We start from the raw sequence: 22,422 nt of genomic DNA, 5'->3' as shown, positions 1-22,422 counted from the left end.
ACTGTTCTAATATAGACAATGGGTCGTGTCTCATATTATTTGTTATATTTTTATTATTCATTATTTTCACTTGACTCGCATAAATAATTTTGTTCGAAGAACATTTTATGCAGTTTTACTTCGCATCACTTCACTTGCAATTTGCAATTTCTAGTTTCACATGATCTATTTAAATTCAATTTCATGCTTGAATGATCATGAAAAAAGGGAAATTGCATAAAAAATAAAAGTTTTTTTTAATTTTTTATAACGCTAACCACTGCCTTTAAAACATTTAACCATCTCATTACTACACTGTTTACATTCTCCAATAACATTTTATTTTTATTTTCTTCTCTATCTGGATGTTTTTGGCAAAAATTATTTGCTAAATAAGAAAAAAAAAATTATTTTTATTATTTTCCCACCCTCTTAAAAAAAAAAAATAAGTTTGTGAAACCAGGTATAAAAAAGTCTCGCCTTAGGTGACAGGCACAATATTCTCCAATAAAGTAAAAAGCTCTAAATTTCTATGAGTAATACTGGATAACCTACAATAGTCATACAAACCATTTTGCAAATTTTGTCTCAGTGCCTCATAAATGGTTAGGTAATCTTAAACATATCATGGAAGGCATGCTGAAACCACATGCATAAAAAAATTACCACACTTATTTGTAAGAGAGCTTCTCAAATTAATAATAATTTTTACAAATATAAGATGTCTAACAATCATCGCCTTACCATTATTTTTGACCACAATACCTAATTCTTGCCTACCGTTTTTTTCATACTAATGCGAGATCGTTGTGCAACAAAGATGTGAATTTCAGGTGATATTAAAAGAGTAGTGCCAGAGGTCCCAACTCTCCCACCACAGGTAGGCCTACTCATCACATGTGAAAGTCCCTCCCTGCCTCCCCCCCCCCCATTTCGAATTCCTGGATTAGCCACTGCAGATCTCCCAGAAATGACTTCTTCCAACTTGGAACCCCTGGTAATCCAATACAGTATTGTGCTGGTAACAGAGGCGTAGCTTCATCCTGGGTTTTTCCTCTGAATGTTCATATATTCCTGGATTAATACCTGTTTCCGTAAGGACATACCTGATTAAACAGGTGGTGATTTGATGTGGATATAGTCCAGGTTACTTTCAGAAAATGACAACGTGTTTAGTTGGTATTTTTGGAAAGGTCTTAATTTATAATACAATTTGCATCCCTAAAAAAAAAAAAATATCATTTTTTTGCCTCCAAAAACATAACTTGAACATAAAGATACAAAAAGTATATTTTGTATCAATGGATAGACAATGTTATTTATCAAAAATATGCTTATTGCTCATACTTCCAATAAAAAATTTCAAATTTAGTTAGAAGATGGCAATAAGGATGATGGAGTTGTTTTTGGTGTGTGTGTGTGTGGGTGTGGGTGTGAATATGCTAATTGCTCATTTGCATAATGAATATTTCACTACTTATCAATTTTCAGAGACAAAATCACACTGTGGGGAGGATGCTTTTATTTCACAGGGTAAAAGGAGCATTTCTATTTTTTTTTATTAGGCTATAAAATTTTGAATATAATTTTCAAAATTTTACTCAATTTTAATTTCTTATAGGTTGAAAAGATACATGTTTTACTGAGGAGTGTTGACATTGATGGGGTGAAGGTAGGCTCTGTGGAAGAATTTCAAGGACAAGAGAAACCAGTTATTATAATTTCAACTGTAAGTGTTCTTCATAAAATACTGAACAGATCTGATGGTGTATCTAACGGCTAGCAGGATCCCGATTAATGACATACGCGCTCACAGCTGATTCAGATATCAAGAAGATGACAGTAGAATCACTGGCCTATAGGAAATTTGAAATGCACACGTCTGATTGGTTAATGATAGAAATAAAGTCACTCGCTAACCAATAGCATATCCACTTCCTAGAAACAGTTAGAGCTAACGGATCGGGTGTTCTCACGCTCGCTAATGGTTTGCTAACACTTAGCTCCCCGTCTGGACATTAAGGCTCTAGTGTTACCCTAGCCAGTGGTTGTAATGTACTTTTTAAACTTTTTTATCTCTTAATTTTAGGTACGGTCTGGTGAAGAATATATTGGATTTGACCTTCGACACAAGCTTGGTTTTCTTAGCAATCCGAAACGCTTCAATGTTTCTGTGACCCGTGCTCAAGGTCTTTTGATTATAGTTGGAAATCCAAATGTCCTGGTCAAGGTTATAACTATTTTTTATCGTCTTTTTCGGATCTTTTTAAAGCCAGGCTCCAGGGGAAAATATTTGTTGATATGTTGCTCAAGATTTTTTTAAGACACTGAAATGGTGTCTGACAAAATGGCCTGGAAACAGTTCATAGGATACAGATTTTTTAATATTTAAAAAACTTGGGATAATTTAACTTCCTGATTATTGTTTGACCAGGTTTGAAAAACAGGGTGTAAATATTCTTGCCTAAGATGGTTGACAAACTTTAACTTTATGAAAACAAATTGAATCAAATGCCATGAAATACAATATTTAAATGTCTACTAAAAGTAAATTGTTCTTATATTGTCAGGATCCAAAATGGTTAGCAATGCTAACTTATTGTGTGAGGAACAACGCCTATGTTGGATGTGAATTACCAGACCTTGATGGACAAGATGAGATGGAACTCATTAGGCTTGAGAAGTCATTTTATGACATGCCTAGTGATGGTGAGCAAGAGAAAGAAGACATCAATTCAAAGGAGGAACAAGCAGATGACACAAAAATGCAAATCAAGGAGGATGTCACAGATCAGAAAGATGTACAAGGTGAGATGGAACTCATTAAGTCATTTTATGACATGCCTAGTAATGGCAAACAAGAGAAAGAAAGAGACATTAAGTCAAAGGAAGAACAGACAAAAGCAAGTGACACAAAAGTGCAAGTCAAGGAAGATGTCAAGGATCAGAAAGATGTACAAGATGAGATGGAACTCATTAGGTTTGAGAAATCATGTTATAACATGCCTAGTGATGGCAAACAAGAGAAAGTAAGAGACATTAATTCAAAGGAGGAACAAGAAAGTGACACAAAAATGCAAATCAAGGAAGATATCAAAGATCAGAAAGATGTACAAGATGAGATGAAATTCATTAAGCTTGAGAAATCATGTTATGACATGTTTAGTGATGGCAAACAAGAGAAAGAAAGAGACATTAATTCAAAGGAAGAACAAGCAAGTGACACAAAAATGCAAATCAAGGAAGATATCAAAGATCAGAATGATGTACAAGATGAGATGAAACTCATTAGGCTTGCGAAATCATATTATGACATGCCTAGTGGTGGTAAACAAGAGAAAGAAAGAGACATTATTTCAAAGGAGGAACAAGCAAGCAACACAAAAATGCAGATAAAGGAAGATGTACAAGATGAGGTGGAACTCATTAGGCTTGAGAAATCATTTTATGACATGCCTAGTGATGGCATGCAAAAGAAGGAAGAATTCAGTTCAAAGGAGGAACAAGCAGATGACGAAAAAATACAAATCAAAGAGGATATCAAAGCTGAGAAAGATCAAAGTTTGTCAGACTTATTGAGAGATTTAGGGATATTAGGGAGCAGAGAAGGAGAGGATAAAACATCTGGTACTGGAAATAAACCATATAGTTGCAGTGATGTTCCTCAGAAAAGTGAAGCAACTGGAATTATATCCATTGCTGGTGAGGAGAATGCATCTGATTCAAATTTGTTAACGCATAATGAACAGTATGTGAATAAGGTGGCTGGTGCTATCAGTTGTAATCAGTTGGAGTTTGCTTCAACAAAATGTGAAGAAACAAATTTAATGTGGGGATTGGACAATATCACAAAATACCATGAGCACCTGCATAGCCGTGAGTCTGCATCATCATCACCTAACAGCAGTCATCTGTTGGATTTTGTATCAAATGAACAGGAAGTTTTCCAAGAAACAAGGTATTGTTCTTCTGATGACTGTCAGATTGATGTCTGCTTAAAGGAACTCAAGGAAGGCACAGCAACAGTGGGTTTGGCAGATGAAAGGAATGATAATGGCTTGAAGCTGAAAGATCACAGAGACAATCAGAAAATCATTTCACCAATAGTGACACCAGATGGCAAGAATACTGACAATTCTCTGCTAAAACAAGGATACAGAAAGGTAGTAGAAAGTAACATAACAACGCTGGAGGTTGGTTTCGATTCATGAGATACAATTCTGTAACAATTGCCTAATTTAATGGTTTGTTTTCCTATCATTGTTTGTTCAATTAACATCCATTAAAAAAAAATATGCAGTGATACAGGATAGTGATGCATGGAGAATGAGACTAATGACATCATTCCATTGAGAGTTGTATGAGTGGACATGTTGCTTTATAGGTAAACCAAACCTGTATTTCCTAACTCTTATTAACCTAACCTGTCCCATTACCATCTCATGCCTATTAGCCCAACTATTAATTTCATATCACCATGTTTATGACTAACCAAATACAGTATTTAACTTTAACATATTTGAATTGGTCTTACAAATACTTCATTGTCACTTTTTATTATACATATTTTGCATTGTAAAGGTTTCTCTACACTTATGAACAACAGTGACTATAATGACTTGTGATAGAGGTTTCAATATAAAGTAAAAATATTTGAAAGTAAGGTGAGAATGTTTTTATACCTTGTTTTCCGAAATTATTTTTTCAAGATTTTCAGAGGAAGGCGGGAAAAAAATAAAAATAAAATTTTGTTTTCTCATTTAGCAAAATGATTTTGACAAAACCATCTAGTTGGACAAAAAAATAAAATGTTAATAATGAATTTGAACAGTGTAGTAATGTGATTGATAAATTCCAATGAAACTAATTGGATCCAGTGTCAAGAAGAACAAAAGTTGGGAGAGAGAGAAGGTGAATTTGATGACCTACCAGAGTTGGAATGTCTGATAACCTGTCTCTTTTTTTCGTGGAGGAGGGTGTGGTAACTGGCCAAAAATAAAATTTAGTTTTTATTCAAAATCACAATTTTTTGCTCTTGGGGGGTTCGTTCGCTAAGCAAGGTATAAAAAAAGTCTCACCTAATCAGCTTCATATTTTTCTTTAAGCCTTATAAAGAGTCACAGTTTATTGACCTTGTTGGTGGATGTTAAAGGAATAAAAAAAATCTTTCATTTCTTGTGCCATGACATAACTTGATCAACAATTATTTTTCCAGGATGACCACATGATAAATGAATGTGACAGAATTGAAAAGGGAAAAGAGTCTTCAATGACTCCACAGAGCAGAAATACATCAAGTGCTTGTTCCATGGATGAAGTTTTTGACAAGATAATAAGCAACTTGGTTGATGACCATCAACCTGATGCTAATAGTTCTGATGAAGCTGTTAAAGCTGACAAACCTAAACAGATGAAGGATTTGATAACCTTCTCTGACAGTGAGGATTCTGACTCCTATGTCAGCAGGTGGGTTAGTGGTGTCATAAGCAAGCAATTAGTCAATTTACAGGAGGAAATTTTTGGGAGGACGAAACAACATCAATCAGTTATTGACATTGATGGAAGTTCTGTTGATCCAGTTTTGACCACTTCACATACATCTGTGTTGCCAGAAATGGAAGTTTGCCAATTAAAGGAACTGGCATTTAATATTGACATTGGCCCACACACCTCCAATAATGAAGTTGACAAACATCCTTCTGATGACATTTATGCAGTCATGCACCCTGCTGTTGATGGCAAACATTTGTCTGATGTCAATGATGGTAATAGCAAACATTTAGCTGTTAATGGTAAAATTGAAAAAGGTTTTCCTGCTGTCAATGGTGAGGATGAACAGAATAATTCCATTGACATTGGTGATGGCAAACATCCTTCTGCTGTTGATAATGATTGTGCAAAGTGTCCTTCTGATGTCGGAGGTATTGCTATCAATCATACTTCTGCTGTTAATGTCAGTGCTGACATACATCCTGATAATACTGGCAAAGATCATTCTGATGTTTCTGATGATGATGGAAAACATCCTGTTGTTCATGGTGTCCTTTCTGCTGTTAATGATGAGCGTGTAAAAAATCCATCTACTGTCAATAGTGGCAATAGCAAACATCTTTCTGCTGTTGATGAAGATTCTGGGAAATGCAATTTTGATGCCAGTGATGATACTGGCAAACACTCTGCTATTAATAATGATGTTGAAAAGAAAGTTGTTTCTACTGTTGAGGATCTTAAAACCATTAATTTATGTATCAATGTTGGTGATACTAAAAATTCTGTTTCTCTTGAGGACGGTGCTACCATACATGCTTCTGCTTGTAATGACGATGCTGGTAAACATCCTTCTGTTCTTGATGCTGGCAACCAACCTAGAGCTGTCAATGAAGATAATCCTGGTAAACTTCCTTTTGCTGTCAATGATGATACTGATTATCATCTTTCTACTCAGGATAATGATGCCGGCAAACTCCATGCTGTCACCGATAATACTGGTAAACATCCATCTTTTCCTGATGGGGCTGCTTCTGATATTGATGATGCTAGAAAACAACCTTTAGATGCTAATGATAATGATAGCTTGGATATTTCATTTCTTGATGTAAAGACAAATAAATTGTCATGGTTTGAACTAACAGAGCATGAGGATGAATTTGACCTATTTCCAGTGCAAACTGGATTTCCAAAGAAGGCACCAGAAAATATGACATTAAGTGCCAGTCAAGCTACTGTAGAAGAGGTTCAGTGTGATCAAGCAGAATGTCAGCTTGAAAATTCTAAACCTTCTTTTGAAATTCAAGATTCCAATGAAACTAATTGGATCCAGTGTCAAGAACAACAAAAGTTGGGAGAGAGAGAAGGTGAATTTGATGACCTACCAGAGTTGGAATGTCTGATAACAGCTCCAAGCTTTGTCCCGGAGGCCTCTGATAATGTGCCAAAATTAGACATTGCAATTGACAGCAATGATGGTACACATTTGATGTGGACCTCAGATGAGCCACCTCCTCTCATTGAGCTTGTAGAAGATGGCCCACCTCCTCTGCTAGAATATACATACCCCTAAGATGATCACTGTAGACAAATGAAATTTAAGATTTATGTGAATGGACCAAATAAATATACATCAATGTATTTTCATTCATATACTATTTTATCTCTTGATAATATATTATTACTATCTCTTGAAAATTAATTAATTGTTTACATATTCAGCTGTAGAGCTTTCAATAAAGAAGACAGTATTAATAAAAGCTAGCCACTGGGAATAGACAGTATTAATAGGGTGGCTTAGCCTTATACGATTCATATACGTGCTGAAATGTCTTTTTAAGTTCTTTGTAACACAGTCATGTTCGTGTGTTGCTAGCTAGGCTGGCTTTAAAAAAATGCTATTTTTGTTTTAAAAATATAGTTTATTTTATTTGTTACAGTGGCAGCTTTATATATTTGTATTATAAAGACTATGTATGAGTTCTTTGTAATAGTCCTGTCTGTATGTTACTAGATTTAAAAATGCAATTTTTTGTTTAAAAGAAAATGATAGTTTATTTTATTCTGTATAGTAGCAGCTCTATATTTTCTATGGTACAAAGATGATTTAAATTTTTTACAAACATCAGTGTCGACATTTTTAGTGTTATTACTCAATATTTTAAAATTAATGCTATACAACTCAATCGCTTTCAATACAATTAACAGTATTACATACCTCATAAATATAGATAACAAAATTTCATTGTTCAGTAGTAGCTTTATAGTTTTATCATATGTATTCAATAATATAAGGTGAATTAAATTGAACACATTTTTTTTTTCTCTCCTTAAATTGGACCTTATTATTTTGAATATTTTTTCTTTTAAATTGAACAATATTCCATTAATATTATTTTCTTTTTTTGTATTTTAATTTTTTTTAATATAATTTAGTTGATACCAATTAGAAAATTGAACAATATTCCATTAAAAATGGTTTTTTTTCTTTGTAATAATTTAATTTTTTTAAATATAATTTTGTTATTATTTGATGCCAATTAGAAACATTTCGTTGCTTTGTATTTATGAAAATACAGCACCACCTAGACCCATCTGTGTCCATTTAATCAGTTGTTCATGAACATTTTTGCATAGTATACCCCTTGTCAATGTGTAAATGTTATATTGTTACCGCCTATATATTGTCTTTGTAGATTGTAGTAGTTAATAACCACCAGCACTATCGTTTATTTGTTCCTCCACCAGCACCAATCCAACCTGTTCTTAAGTCCTGTCTAAACTTTCAAACTTTATTTGACAAAAACATGTGACATGCCTAAATATGGTCATGATGACATCACTTCATGACCATATGTGGCAAAGACAAGCCAAACCAGTCACTCGTCGCAAATCGTGTTTCAGAGAAAATGGCCAAAACATGCTGGAATGTCAAATTTTTTTTAAAAATCTAGTTGCACTAAACTATATCTTTACATATCTATACATCATTCTATGCTGTTATTTTCCCCATTTTCAATGTGAAAGCAACACTTTTTAAAGATTTGATGATAGTTTCTGCATGAGAAATGCCTGAAATCATAAACTTTGAAGGCTGATTTCTCATATATTGTTCTTTAAACTGCTGTATGTTTAAACGCTTGTAACTTCATAAGGAAATGTCCGATTTGAATGATTTTTTTACCATTTTATAGCTATTATTTTACTCTCTAACACTGTATTAATAACTCAAAGTCGATTTTTGCGACGAGTGACTGGTTTGGCTTGTCTTTGCCACATATTATATAGGCACATCATGATTATATATGAGCATACAACAGTTTGTTGTCGAATAATATTTGATAGTGAAGGCAGGGCTTTAAGCTCAGTCACACACTATCAAATTTTATGTAAATTAGTGTGATGTGGTCTCATAAAATTTGATTGTGTGGACAGCTTTAAGCCCTGTCCAGAAAAAAACATGTGACCTGCCTAAATATGGTCATGATGACATCACATCATGACCATATATAGGCACATCATGACTATATAAGGGCATACAACAGATTATATATCAAAGAAAATTTGATAGTGTGGACAGAGCTTTAGTGTTTGTTGTATTATGAATGCTTTGCTGTATAGTCGATGTTAAGATATTGTAGCCATTTATCATAGTCAAAATTTAACTGTTTTTTAAGGTTTTGATGTTCTGCAAAGAATGCATGCTAAACACTGCCCTCATTTGTTTAACTACTACCAGTACTGTATTTTAAAAAAATTCCACTAAATGTAAAGGAAATTCATGTACAGTACAGTATTGCATACTTAGTATTGCTTGTAACTTTGGTTTTTTTTTTGTACTTTTAGCCTTTAAGGCTATCGTAGTGTACCATTTACTGTACTGCAGTGGTGGTGCCAAAAATTTGCCGGCAAGGGGTCCAGAGTGTCTGACGGAGGGGTCCAAACCAAGGTGATGGCCCGGAATTTTAAAAAAAATTGCTGTTAGGGTTCATGGGGAGAGTTTTTATGGCTTAATTTGGCCTAAATGTGCTTTTAGACCACAATATTATGAATTGGCAATCAAAATAGCATTATTTGGATGGGCAAATTATTATTTAATTAAACTGCTGGCGCCACCACTGCTGTACTGTTTTTTTAAGATTGAATGTTCTCCAAAGAACGTGTGCTAAACACTGCCCTCATTTCTTTAACTATTACCAGTACGCTATTTTTGAAAAATTCCACTAAATGTAAAGGCAATTCATATACAGTATTGCGTACTTACTATTGCTTATAACTTTGGTTTTTTTTTTTGTACTTTATCGTAGTACTGTATAACATTTACTGACTGTACTGTTTCTTAAGATCAAATGTTCTCCAAAGAACATGTGCTAAAGATTGCCCTCATAATTGTATAACTGTTACCAGTGTGTTTTTGAAACACCACTAAATGTAAGGACAGTGGACCTTACTTGAGTGTCAATCAGCCTTATTGACCAATCAGAACAGTGCCAGGAACACATATTTTTAAATGTACACTATTGTTTTGTGGGGGCCTTAGCAACAATATCCAAGGAGTGAGGCTTAGCAGAAACGTCCATTCATATACATTGTATATTAATCAGAGCTTGTACCTTGATGTTTTTTAGTACCTTGATGTCTTTTAGTACCTTGATGTCTGTTTTTGAAAGAAACTAAAACGTTCAGTGTGTTTATAAAAAAGATATTGCTTTTAAAATTGTTTCTTGGCTTTTCTTAATTGACCATTTGTAAACAAACGAGGAATTTAAGTAAATGTGCCTGCAACAAACATTTAAGCATGATGATACTGCTGGGGAGCATGGTGTGAGAGGGTGTGGTTTGGAGATTACCCTTCTATAAAGTGGGTGTCTAGAGTTTCAGCCATTTTAATCTCTGTGGTTAACTAAGTTGCATACACTCTTTCTTTTTTACCTTATGTATGATGAATGGTATGCCTGGCCATTTACTTGTAGTCTATAAACTCGGCATAAACATGTACACATGTATACATACCCACAGATACAGTACTGTAAAATTTGTGCTCTAATAGTAACCCACCATAAATAATAATATAATACAGTAATTGTCGACTTACATAGCGCATATTGTAGAGACCTCTATGCGCTTAGCATTATTACTCCCGGTCACTGGATCAAGCACATGTGGAACACACACTCAGGCCAGAAGGGGGGAATTCCATAATGTTGCAGCTGTAATCAGCACATGGTTGTGTTTGAACCTACCAAGTACCCACTTGTACTCCTGGGTGGAGAGAGACAAAACCGTAGATAAAGTGCCTTGCCTAAGGACACAAGCGGCTTGCACAGCGAGAGACTTGAACCCCCAGAGACTTGAACCCCCGACCTCAATGTTTGGAGTCCAAGCCACAACTCAATTCATTTATTTGCCTCAACAGATTACAAAAAAAAAACAAAAAGGAGGTAGACTTCCCAAAGAGATTCAAATCTCTATCGAGTGGTTCGCCAAATTGACAGGCACAATGGGATGGGCACATTATTTTTATGATTGTAACCCACACTAAAACTCAAAGAAATACACACCCAGGGTCAGATGTTTCATGGTACATCACCATTCAAGGGCAGTGATTGATTGTTTATTTATTTATACTTATTTTATAGAATACACACCAGAACAAATACAACAAAATTGAAACTTGTAGTTTGTAGTTTTGAAAATGTTGAACTTTCTTCAATATTCAGTATTCCACCTTTGAGAAATCAACTAAATGATTTCTCAAAGATTCACATCAATTTATTCTATACCAGCTTGTTCATCCAGAAGTTGTTTTTTGAACCCCAGTTTTAAAAAATACAGGGTTTTCCCAGGCCTTCCACTCCCCCAGGAAAAAGATTTTTTCCGCAAATAAATTAAATCTGCTTGTTTTTACTACTGTATTACCCCTTTATTATCATTTGTCTCGCACCACCATAAGCAGCAAAACAAAATTAGATGTGCTATGAAAGTTAGTTACAGATCCCCCAGAAATGACTTCACAACTTTTGAACTCTGAAAATATTTTACATAGTCAAACATACTTGCTGGTTTCAGATAAACACTGTCAGCTGCTTTGTATCGAGCTGCCACTTTTAGCCATTATATTTTCACCAGTTAATTATTTTATAAAATAAATGAATAAAATTAATATTAATACAGTAATATTAAATATCTACACTTTACAATAGTATTTGAATAATATAGTACATTCCTGGATGAAATATGATATAAGCATTAGTAAAAAAAATATTCAAGATGCAACAATTACATTTATAAATGATTGAAGCTGAAAATTCGCAAAGAAAATGCCTTCATTAATGAAGGCAATGTTAAGTCTACAGATAAAATGTTTTTAAATAAAAGTTCAAATGAAAAAACTGAAATGATTGATTCAATTTTTTCTTGGTAATATGACAATCAAAATTATCTGCTGAATTTTCCTATTATGTAGGAATATATAGTGTGGGGGTGAAGAAGTTAAAACGATGCTTATACAAATATGACCTGGTGTGTATTAGAAATTTTTTTTAATAATATTTTATAATTTCTTGAAGAAAACTTGCAATTTTAATGGTTGAGGGGGGGGGGGACAGACGTTCCCAGATCAGCCATTGATAAGGCTGGTAAGGTATTACATCCCTATATGCTGCGATCCCTTTTGAAGAATATCAAGCATTATGGGATATGTCGGTGCGAACTCCTTGCCTTGCCTGGACCGTACTGCTTGCACGTATGCCTCCAATGTACCTCTGAAAAGTCAATAAAAAGAAAAACTTTATTGATGAGAATTGAATCACTGATTTACATGAGGGAAAGAGGAAAGCAGAAAACTGAATGAGCATTTTCTTAAATTTATACTATTTTAATAACCTCTGACCTTAGCAAAGCAAGGCGCTCCTTCTCTGACGTATGTTCATCAAGCCATTGGGAATACCGTGACACAGACCAACCAGCAAGCTAAAAATAGAACAATTCCATTATGTCGTTAAATGAACGTTAAAGTCTATTAGAATCGCAGTGGGCCAATTTCAGTCCTGAGTGAAAAATTTCCTATGTCATCCGTACACAAAATAATGCTGCACTTTACTATATGGGCAAATGAAGAATTCAATATCTTTACTTGACTATTCTGATGTTCTATAATTTATATTTTTGGCCAATGTATATTATTGTAAAAAATTTTTGTTTTCCGAATAATAAAGTAATATACCCATAACACCAAAATTTTATTTTAAAGCTAGAACACCCACTTATATCAGAGACAACCTACCTCATGAGGTGATTTCATTTCTGATGGCGCCCTTGCAAAGAGGAAGTGGAGTGCCGTTGAGTGTGGGATAATGTCTCCTAATGCTGGACTGTTAGCGATGTGTTCTGATGTCTGGAACAACAGTGGCCTGAATGAACGCAGCAATTTATAAGGCTTGCCTAAGTCAGACACTCGCTTACAGAGTGGTGTCACTGCCAACTCCATCTGCAAAGGGGATGCATATTTATGTTAAGCTCATATGTGGATACCTGTGATTTGCGCATATAAGGATGTGCCATCATTATGTCCTTATATGGGTGTGATATGGCATCATTTATGCTCTTATATGGGTGTATAATGACATATAAATCAATATTGATGAATTTAATATAAGTACAACATATATAAAAATATATATCATGCATTATAGATATTTATTCAGTATAATACTAAGAAATCTCACCTGAGCAAAATCACCAGCAAGTCGCATTTTACCACCGTCCCCCAGAGGTCGAATCAGTGAAGCATGACGCACAAACAGTTCAACAGCTTGACAAGCAATTGGATGAACACTGCAAGAAAGGCAGATAAATATGATCACCCATTGTTTATCACTCAAATTCAGAAAATCCTCATTATTAGGTTTTACGTCTTTTTGGTCATCCTTTGGCAAAGATTTTAATGTATTTTTTTTTTTTTTGTGTACTTTGTATTGCCTAAAAAAATCAAGTACAATCAAACTGTATTCATAATATTTTTAAAATCCTCTTTATCCATGTTGCCCCTCTCTTACTTCAGACCACTATTATTTTAAACTTATATCCCACCTGTAGTTAAAATATACAGTAATTATAATTTCAGTATGAATTTTAATTCCTTACGTCTGTATGACAAAGTCTGTACATTCGAATGGTGTTAGATACTCTGCTTGGACCCTTGCTATGAACCCCTGCAGTTCCTTCATGTAGAGCGAGCAAGGGTTCTCGGGAGACTCCTTTGCACCACTAGTCACACCACCGGAAAAAAAACACAAAAATATTTGTCAGTTCTTCACAAAAAGACACTGGATCATTTAACACTGGAAAAAAAAAACAGGATTATGCATTTCTCACATTAAAGACTCTTTGCTGAATATAGTCCCTCTATAGTTTAGTATAAAGTCTTAGTAAGCAGTTAGCCTTACCTTTTGAAGTCTTCACTGTGCATGGTGAGAATGATGGCTTCAATGGAGTCTAGTACTGAGTTTAGTAATGGTTTGATAGCATTGGCCATTAACGATACAATATCCTAAATTAATGAGAAAAAAAGCAAGTATTAGAGACAAATCTATTTATTAAAGATATACTGTACACCCAAAAGAGTTAGCATAAAAAACCCTTAAAAATTTAAAAAACTTTGAAATTCTCATTATAAAAAACTATAGAATTGATAACAGAAAATGTAAGACGGTAGGAATGGGATCACATCTACTAAACTGAGAAGCGAAATGTTTTCTTGCTCGAATTTACAGTTGGAAACCAAACGTACTGAAATTTACAAAAGGAGTTTAGGATTGTTGAGTTATGTTTACATGGAAGTATGCCTTTATATAATAACTATATACTTGATGTGTTTGTTAAATGATACAATATGATGCATCTAGAAAGAACTTACAAGTAGAGCTGATTGGATAGCTGACACAGCTTGTTCAGGACAGTTGACCATACTGTTGACCTGACTACAGATCAGTTGATGGAAGTTATATAGACTATTCACAACAGCAACATTGCGCTGTTGACCAGATGATGGGGGTGCTATCACCTGGCTGGCTTCACCATCAGTTGAAAGCTTAGGAGCAAAACAAATAATGAATTTTTGTCTTTTAACTAAATTAGACATTGCCATGGTTAGCATGTTATGAGTTTCAATAAATGTTTAGTCAATTTTTAATTGAATATAGAAACAACATTCTTTTAGATATATAGTAAGGAATAAATAATAATACAATTGAGTTTAAATTAAATTTTGCCAGTAAATTTGGTATTAAAGTTATATTATAGTAAACATGTATTGATTTGTAATTAAAACAAAATTTACTAGCTACTTTACATAAACAATATGCAATACAGTAGTTTTTGCAATAGAATAGAATGTAAGAATGAATATTTAGGGTTGTTAATTTGGAAGTATATTAACTAGGGATTACTTTGCTTATATACTGTAAATGTATGTATGTTTACTGTAAATGTATCGTTGCTTATCAAATTGTGTGATGTTAATTTTTTTTTTTTTTTTTTTTTTTTTTTTTTTTTGTCGTCATGAAAATGATCATCACCATCACAATTTGCCCTCAAAGTCATTGCATTGTCATCGCACCTGTCTCTTATACACATCTAGATGTGTATAAGAGGTTAGTTATTTTAAGCATTTACTTTACAGTTGACCTGTAAAGTATTTCTGAGTATGAAATGCGATGTGAAATGTGATCTCATCTAATTTCATATGTTATTTTTCTACCTTTCTTTAATTTTGTAATTTTATATACAGTAGATTGTTATTTATTTTGTTTTTTAAATTTTACCCTTTTTTTTTGTTTTTGTTTGTAGGAACGCACCAATTGATATTAAGTGCCACTGATTCAAAGGTGTATGTTCAAATAAATAAAATAAATAAATAAACTTACCAACTGTTCACTTTTGGCAGCAAATAACTGAACAGTCTTTGCCACATTCCTAGCAACCACTATGCTTAAACCATGATCAACACTAGCAACCGATAACTCACTGTACAGAAAGAAGAAAAAAGCTATAAATTTGTTGGTAATATAGGATGTATTGGTTCCAATCAATTATTTATCATTTACAATATATCTTTGTTTCCCAGTTAATTCATTTGTTTACTGTGAAAATAAAATTATTAAAGTCTTGTATATAAAATTAAATATAAACTGAGATGTACATACCTTGCAATTGTCTTTGCAATACCATTGACTTCATCCTGTGAGGGCGGTGTTGTCCCACCGGTAGGAAATACTAAGTTGATAGGATCAAAGAGCCTAGATAGGGACCTTGACAGATAGGCATTCTCAAAAGCCTTGATGGAAGATTTAAATGCTTTCTCTGGACTAGACACAATAATAATTTAAAAAAAAACCATGTCAATACATTCATTGTTTGCAGATGTGGCCCCCTAGAACCCTAGTATGCAGAACACAAAAAAACAATCATATACCTATCCAGAAAAAATCCTTATCATTTGTCAGAAAACAACAGAAATTGGTTTTGCTCTTAGTGAAACAAATTACAAAGGACATACTCTACTGTAATATACATGCTTGTTAATTCCTACATCAAATACCATAAATTGCCAAAATATAATAATAAATAAAATATATAATGCTCTATAAGTGCACTTAATTTTCTTTGCAATCCACATTTCGGTTTCAATGACTTTAGTGTGCTAAGTTTTCAGTTATGGTCATTATAGTATTATAGTATGATGGTGGTACATCTTTAATGCTGGTAATTCATTAAAAATTGCCACTAAATCTGTAGTCCATCACTAATCTACAATCCCAATACTAATCTTTACCTGTAATCACTATCCTTCATCTGCTCAAACATGCCTTTGTCCTTCACATCTACTATCACATCTGAGGCTGGCGTGACAAGATTTGAACTGTATTGCTGTAGACGTTTCCATAACTCATTATATAGGCGTAGCAGCTTAGGGTATTCACCTTCAAAGGCTTGTCGTATAAACGTTGAGTCTAGATACCAAGGTACAGTAGGAAAATTGACAGTTGTTATGGGTGTATGTATATATTATACATTTGTGAACACTGAACAACTACCTTAGTTTAATATCTACAAATATCATAAGATACAGTAATTGCATTTTATGTAACAAATTACTTACTTTCTGCAGCAACTGAAAATTCTCTCTGTAGAATACTTGTCCCTGATTCCCAAAATGATTGCAGGATGCTGGCCTGGTTATCCTGATGTAAAGCAAGAAGTGGAAGGTAAAATACTATGTATATTTTATGATTGATTGATTGATTGATGGATTGATTGATAAGACAACTTACTTTTTGTAATTCCTCAATGAAGCATATATGGGTGACAGGGTCTCTTTTCTTACTTAACACCTTCTGTAGATGTTGCACCTTATGGGAAAAAAGCGGGTCAAATCATTATTCATGGGGAGCATGAAAATGATGATATTGATCATACTGTAGTTGCATTGTTGGTAATGATAGAAAAATTCAGTTGCTGTTGATAATGATGATGATAACAATGACAGTGGTAATGATAATAATGGTGGTGTGAGGAATGGATGGTGGTGATTTTTGTAACATTGACAACTATGATGATGATATCTTACCTGTCCACAGGCTGAGTAAATCTGATCCATCAGTTTCTCCAAGTTGGTCCACAAGGTTGCTCTGAAAGCTGCCGTGTTGCCAGGCAAGGGCATTGATGCACGCCCTGGACCAGCTATAGAGTAAAATAATGACGGTGTAATATGAACAGTTGCAATATTCAAATTCAAACTACTGTGTTACAGATAATTTGCGGTTGGCGCAACGATTGTGGCTCGGACTCTCAACTATAAATGTCACATTATTATATTATTAGTGTTTAAAACTTACATTTTGTCTGTGATTGTGTTGATTTAACATTCAATGCATCTTGAATATTTTTCTGCAATGTTTCTTTGCACCCTTCTACAACTTTATTTACAGTTTCTTTCAAACAGCCCAGATTGTGAAACACCTGCAAAGCTGTTGCAACTTGTGTTTGATTCTGAAATAGAGAAACACACAAAAGATCATCAATCCAATAATCAACAATTTAGACTCAAAATATGTTTATCTAGAGGAGTACTTCCTTTCACAATAGCACACAACTTGACCAATGGTGGCAAAGATACAGATCATCGTGCGGTTTTGAAGATCCTATAAAAGGCAATCTGACATTTCAGTGTGATTACCATTTTTGCAGAATTTATTCTAGGCCAGCTTTCTGGAACTCTTTAAATTTACTTGATTTCTAACAGGGTAAGTACTGTTCCCTTACGTGGGTTTCCATGCCTTGTTCCAACATCCTCTGAGCCTGGCTATCCACATTCTTCCTTGCCTTCTTTATAAACAGTGTGTCCTCTTCAATGACTTCAATGCCACTAAGATCAATGCCATGGTACAGGTAATCTGATTGGATAGAAAATGTCATTTGTTGAAACATGATTTTAGAAAACACTTCTGAAATTTTGAAATCATGCTTTTAATATATTTATTTTGTCATCATCATTATCCATCTATTTTTCTTCCATAATTCATCCATTGCTGCCGTTGTCATTGACATTGTCGTCATGAAAATGATCATCACCATCACAATTTGCCCTCAAAGTCATTGCATTGTCATCGCACCATTGTATTATCATCCGCATCATCATCTTTATCATTATCTTCATCATCATCATAATCGTCATCCTAATCATCATTATAAAAATATAATTATTAAATTATATATCCTTATCTTCAATCTCATGATATCATCATCATCATCATCTTAAAAATATCATTACTAAATTATACAATCCTTATTATCTTCATCATCCTCTCTTTCAATCTGTACCTAATTCATTTAGGCTCTGAGCTGCCTTTGTAATCTCCCTTGCTCCTCCCTGAAGTTGCCCATGCAGACGCTTACTGAGATATAAAATACGGATAATACGACGCAACAAGTCACATGTCTCCTGAGAACAAATAAATGGGATAAAATCAGTATTAACAAAGGTTAGATGAAGGGTAAACTACTTATACTGTATAATGTATTTTTCCTTGTTAAAAATATCATGTATCAACAGCTTTTGTAAACTAACTTGTCAAAGGTTAGAACAACTATAGAAGTTTCAACAGGTACCAAACTAATTATAGTCATTTTCTGACACATTCTCTTCAAAACAACTACAGTTGACAGTGTTATATAGCACAGCATACCAACTAGGCCTCTATTGTATGAGCTTCAATCTTGGTCATTACATAAAGCACACTTGATAAAATTCAATTCAAAGTTAAATGGTAAAATGTTGGGCCATTACATATGACATGACTAACCTGCAGTCTTCGGAGTTGAGCAGTACGAGCGACAACCTTGTTGTACGGCTCCACAAGCTTGCTCTTTATCCTAAAAAATAGCCAAGATTACATAATATGTATTAGTTTTGAACATATCAATATTTTATTGCATACATGTATGTGTTAGTATGTGGGATATACTGGCTGTATAGGGATGTATCAGTTTCTGTAAAGTGATTCCCCAGGAGAAAGGTTTTGGCCTTTTGCCCAACCTCTTAACAAAGTAGATGTCTGTTGATCTGTTTTGAATGAAAGATCATTCTTTGTCTGAGTGAGATGTGTATCAGTTGCGTGTGGCTGTTGGGTGATAACTGGCTGTGTGGTGTTTCAATTAGGGAATATTTTATTGTATGTTCCTGTGTATTTTATTTAATTTCTACTGTACCTATCAACTGCAGCCTGCAGAGCTTGTATCCTTGTATGCATCATCTGCAGCACCCCATCCAGGGTCTCAATTCCAGTGGCCTGGGAAAGCAAGTCACTGTGATGTGCAGCAACCTGGTAAATATAAGAAATCAAGTAAACAAAATTGCAATCTCAGATAGAGTTATAAAATGCTACAAAAAATAACATGACTGCATGAGTCTATGTTGACCCTGGGGTAAATTATTCTGCTTATTCATAATTTCCTAGGGGATAAATAGGGCTTATTCAATAAACTTTAATAAGTCATAAATTTGCTAAATTGCTTTTAAAGGTATATATTTAGCAATGTTTGAGTTAATGCAATTAAACTGATGTTTTCCATATTCTTTAGAATGTTAGTGTAATGCATGCACACAGATTCCATTTTAAACCCAAAAAAGCAACTATTTTCCTTTTTTATAGGTTTATTTTTTGGGTGAAAATTTGGGACAACCTTCTAGAAACCAGAAGATTTCATAGAACATAGGTAGATTCCCAATCATATCGTTTGAAATAAAAGGATGAATTGGGATTTAACGGTTTTTAGAGATAAATTTGAATGGTAGTGGATATGCGCGGATAAACTTGCCTGTGAATGTAACTCTTTATCTAGTAAACTAATGCCTTCAGCCAGCTTGGAAAGCTGGTCAGATATCGCCATCGTCTGCATAACATGGTTCGTATGTGCCTTCACATCAAAATCATCTTGCAAAAAATCACGAAAGGTTTCTGTAAAATAAATTTTAAAAAACACTTCAATAAAAATAAATATGTGAGACCCAAGGGGTGAGACAAGTATAGTTAATATGTGCTGCACTAGCCTTATATCTTATTCAGTATTGCATTAACCAGGGAGTTGTTTAACGTTGTGTCGAAAAACAGCCCCCTAGGCTAGGCCTCTATGATTTGTCCACCCAAATGACGTGGCAAAAGCCAGTCTGGGCCGGGCCGACGATCCAACTTAGCTCCTATCTATCATCACAGGTCAACGGCCTAGAAATGGGTAACAATACTAAACCATGAAAATCAGGACTATCGTGGGTTCTACACAGCCACTTTATCATTTAAAGCAATGTAATAATAGCACAATGAAAAAAAGTAGTATTATTCAATTTATAGTGTAAACATACCGTCCTCGTTCATTTGCAAGATCGCGTCCATCTTGCCAACAAGTTGTATACGATGATGACCCAAACCGGAAGTAAACAAACACCATGTGGTTTTCATTCACGCATCAACATATTTTTTTCCGGAGGCAGACGTTTGTGGAGGACTAAGAGGGCAACATTTTTCATCAATATCATGGATAAGATCGACCAAAGCAATGGCCGTTTTTCTTATGACAATACTAAAAGGAAAATAAGTGTTGTAAAAGACTTATTCCAATCAGACAAGGTAGTAAAAATGTGTGCACCAATGGTGAGGTATTCAAAGTAAGTTCAGCCTGTAATTCAGCTATGAACATTATATGATAGAAATTCACAAAATATATCAACCAGTTATGATTTTAATCAAGTAATTAAAGAGTCAAGAACCTATTAAGTATTAGGGATTATTTTGTTCTAGATGAGTATGAAGAATAGTCAGTTTTTTCTGTTATCTTTTTTTTTTTGCAGGTTGGCATTTAGGACTTTAGTCAGAAGGTATGTTTTTAAGTTTTCATTTTCAAAGTTGAATTATAATTATCATTCAAAGTGTGGTCTTTAGGATAAGCAGTATGCTCTTTCTTCATCTTGGTCACAAAGTTGGTCTGCACACCTCTAGAAAAACAATATGTTTCAGAATGCAGATGTGTCAAGTGAATGTGTACAATCTTGAGATGAATATATTATCAATATAGATTGTCACACACAAGAGAAAGATTTTTGTACTGTAATATATTTTATTAACACAAACACTGATGTATTGTCATACTACTGTACAACCATGAAATTTATTGTCGTTGTTGCCAGTATCACTTTCATATACACAATACATAACTTACTGATACTAATACCTGTCATCATATTTTGAATTTGTACCTAACATTTTTGTCACTGTGTTTTATCTTGATTTTTTTTATTATTATTTTATCAATGTTGGCAGAAGGAAGTTCTATGGAGATTGTCATAAATTTTTTATGGATTAGATTTTTTTTTGTAGATATGATTGCGACTTGGCATATACGCCAATGATTGTGTCAAACTCATTCGTTAGGTCTGTAAAAGCGAGGGACAGTGAGTTTACAACGAATACAGGTATGTTTTTTTTAAAGCCTTATCATGGCAATATTTACCATATAAAATTATATAATCTCTACTAACAAGGGAAGGATGACTGAAAATGGTTTGTTTACACATATTGTAAGAGCAAGTTTGTAAATTTGCATTGGTGGCACCAGCGTTGGAAAGTGAGGGCATCCCCCACCCTGTTGGACAAGACTGGACTCCCTGTCGTTCAACGCCATGATGACGGCGTCAGACTAAACAATTCTGTGACCCTGACCAAGGCTCTGGTCTCTAGTCGAACACCCCCCTCCCCCCTGTAAATTTGGGCTGAAGCTATCGGCACTGCCGCAGTGCGAAAAAAAGCTGCTGTTTTCTATCGGCACTGCCGCAGTGTCAGAAAGCTGCTGTTTTCTATTGGCATTGCCGCAGTGCAAAAAAGCTGCTGTTTTCTATAGGCACTGCCACAGTGCGAAAAAAAGCTGTTATTTTTCTATCTGCATTGCCGCAGTGTGAAAAAAGCTCCGATTTTGTATCGACACTGTCACAGTGCCATATAAATAAATGCACCAGCATGGAAACTTTTGCGCAATCAATCACTCTCTATCGAGGTTAGCAGGTATGTGCTGTCAGACAACCCCATGCACAGTGACCACAGTACACTGATATGTGTGCACATCTCCATTGACGAAACCCCTTCAGTAGACTTACTCTTTTAATAAAGTACAGTTTTTGTGTAGACAACATTTGACACTTTTGACGTGTAAGTTTTACTTCCTTATTGTTTTCAAGTACAGTACCTGGTTTAATCATATTGTGTAATTTACAAGATATACTGTATGAAATTGTATAATCCTGTTGTCTCTAATTGACATGAAACAAAGTAGGCCTACCTGAACCTAGGGCCTAGGCCTATAATATTGAGTACATGCAACAAATACTTTAATGTGTTTGATAGATAA

At 34.3% G+C, this 22,422-nt stretch overlaps 3 protein-coding genes across 5 annotated transcripts; 2 read left to right on the top strand and 1 right to left on the bottom strand.

The window, feature by feature from the left end:
• Positions 1-1,479: 1,479 nt before the first annotated feature.
• Positions 1,480-8,375, top strand: LOC117118976. 3 transcript variants are annotated; one of them, XM_033263736.1, is made up of 6 exons: positions 1,480-1,512; positions 1,601-1,708; positions 2,069-2,209; positions 2,550-2,780; positions 5,022-5,039; positions 5,195-8,375. In XM_033263736.1, exons 1-6 carry the CDS (start codon positions 1,495-1,497, stop codon positions 7,037-7,039), a joined length of 2,361 nt encoding a protein of 786 aa, XP_033119627.1. In that variant the 5' UTR covers positions 1,480-1,494; the 3' UTR covers positions 7,040-8,375. The 3 variants fall into 3 exon arrangements, with proteins under 3 accessions (XP_033119627.1, XP_033119626.1, XP_033119625.1); XM_033263735.1 differs by lacking the exons at positions 1,480-1,512; positions 1,601-1,708; positions 2,069-2,209; positions 2,550-2,780; positions 5,022-5,039 and adding an exon at positions 2,799-4,142; XM_033263734.1 differs by lacking the exons at positions 1,480-1,512; positions 1,601-1,708; positions 2,069-2,209; positions 2,550-2,780; positions 5,022-5,039 and adding an exon at positions 2,799-4,172.
• Positions 8,376-11,040: 2,665 nt separating this feature from the next.
• On the bottom strand, positions 11,041-20,522 carry LOC117119012 (conserved oligomeric Golgi complex subunit 5-like). Its single transcript, XM_033263788.1, has 20 exons — positions 20,387-20,522; positions 19,846-19,985; positions 19,237-19,349; positions 18,831-18,900; positions 18,349-18,469; positions 17,791-17,921; positions 17,364-17,517; positions 17,096-17,208; positions 16,800-16,877; positions 16,628-16,709; positions 16,301-16,478; positions 15,672-15,833; positions 15,393-15,492; positions 14,384-14,557; positions 13,914-14,017; positions 13,612-13,734; positions 13,194-13,302; positions 12,752-12,955; positions 12,359-12,438; positions 11,041-12,230 (listed from the first exon to the last, which is right to left on the bottom strand). Exons 1-20 carry the CDS (start codon positions 20,481-20,483, stop codon positions 12,113-12,115), a joined length of 2,451 nt encoding a protein of 816 aa, XP_033119679.1. The 5' UTR covers positions 20,484-20,522; the 3' UTR covers positions 11,041-12,112.
• LOC117119013 lies at positions 20,407-21,645 on the top strand. The gene is made up of 3 exons (XM_033263790.1): positions 20,407-20,689; positions 20,873-20,899; positions 21,399-21,645. Exons 1-3 carry the CDS (start codon positions 20,439-20,441, stop codon positions 21,556-21,558), a joined length of 438 nt encoding a protein of 145 aa, XP_033119681.1. The 5' UTR covers positions 20,407-20,438; the 3' UTR covers positions 21,559-21,645.
• The last annotated feature ends 777 nt before the right edge of the window (positions 21,646-22,422 follow it).

The sequence above is a fragment of the Anneissia japonica genome, unplaced genomic scaffold (genome assembly GCF_011630105.1).
Source record: "Anneissia japonica isolate Jap-2015-1 unplaced genomic scaffold, ASM1163010v1 scaffold1826_len1998817_cov189, whole genome shotgun sequence".
Lineage (NCBI taxonomy): Eukaryota > Metazoa > Echinodermata > Crinoidea > Comatulida > Comatulidae > Anneissia > Anneissia japonica.
This window is presented reverse-complemented; position numbering and strand designations above follow the sequence as displayed.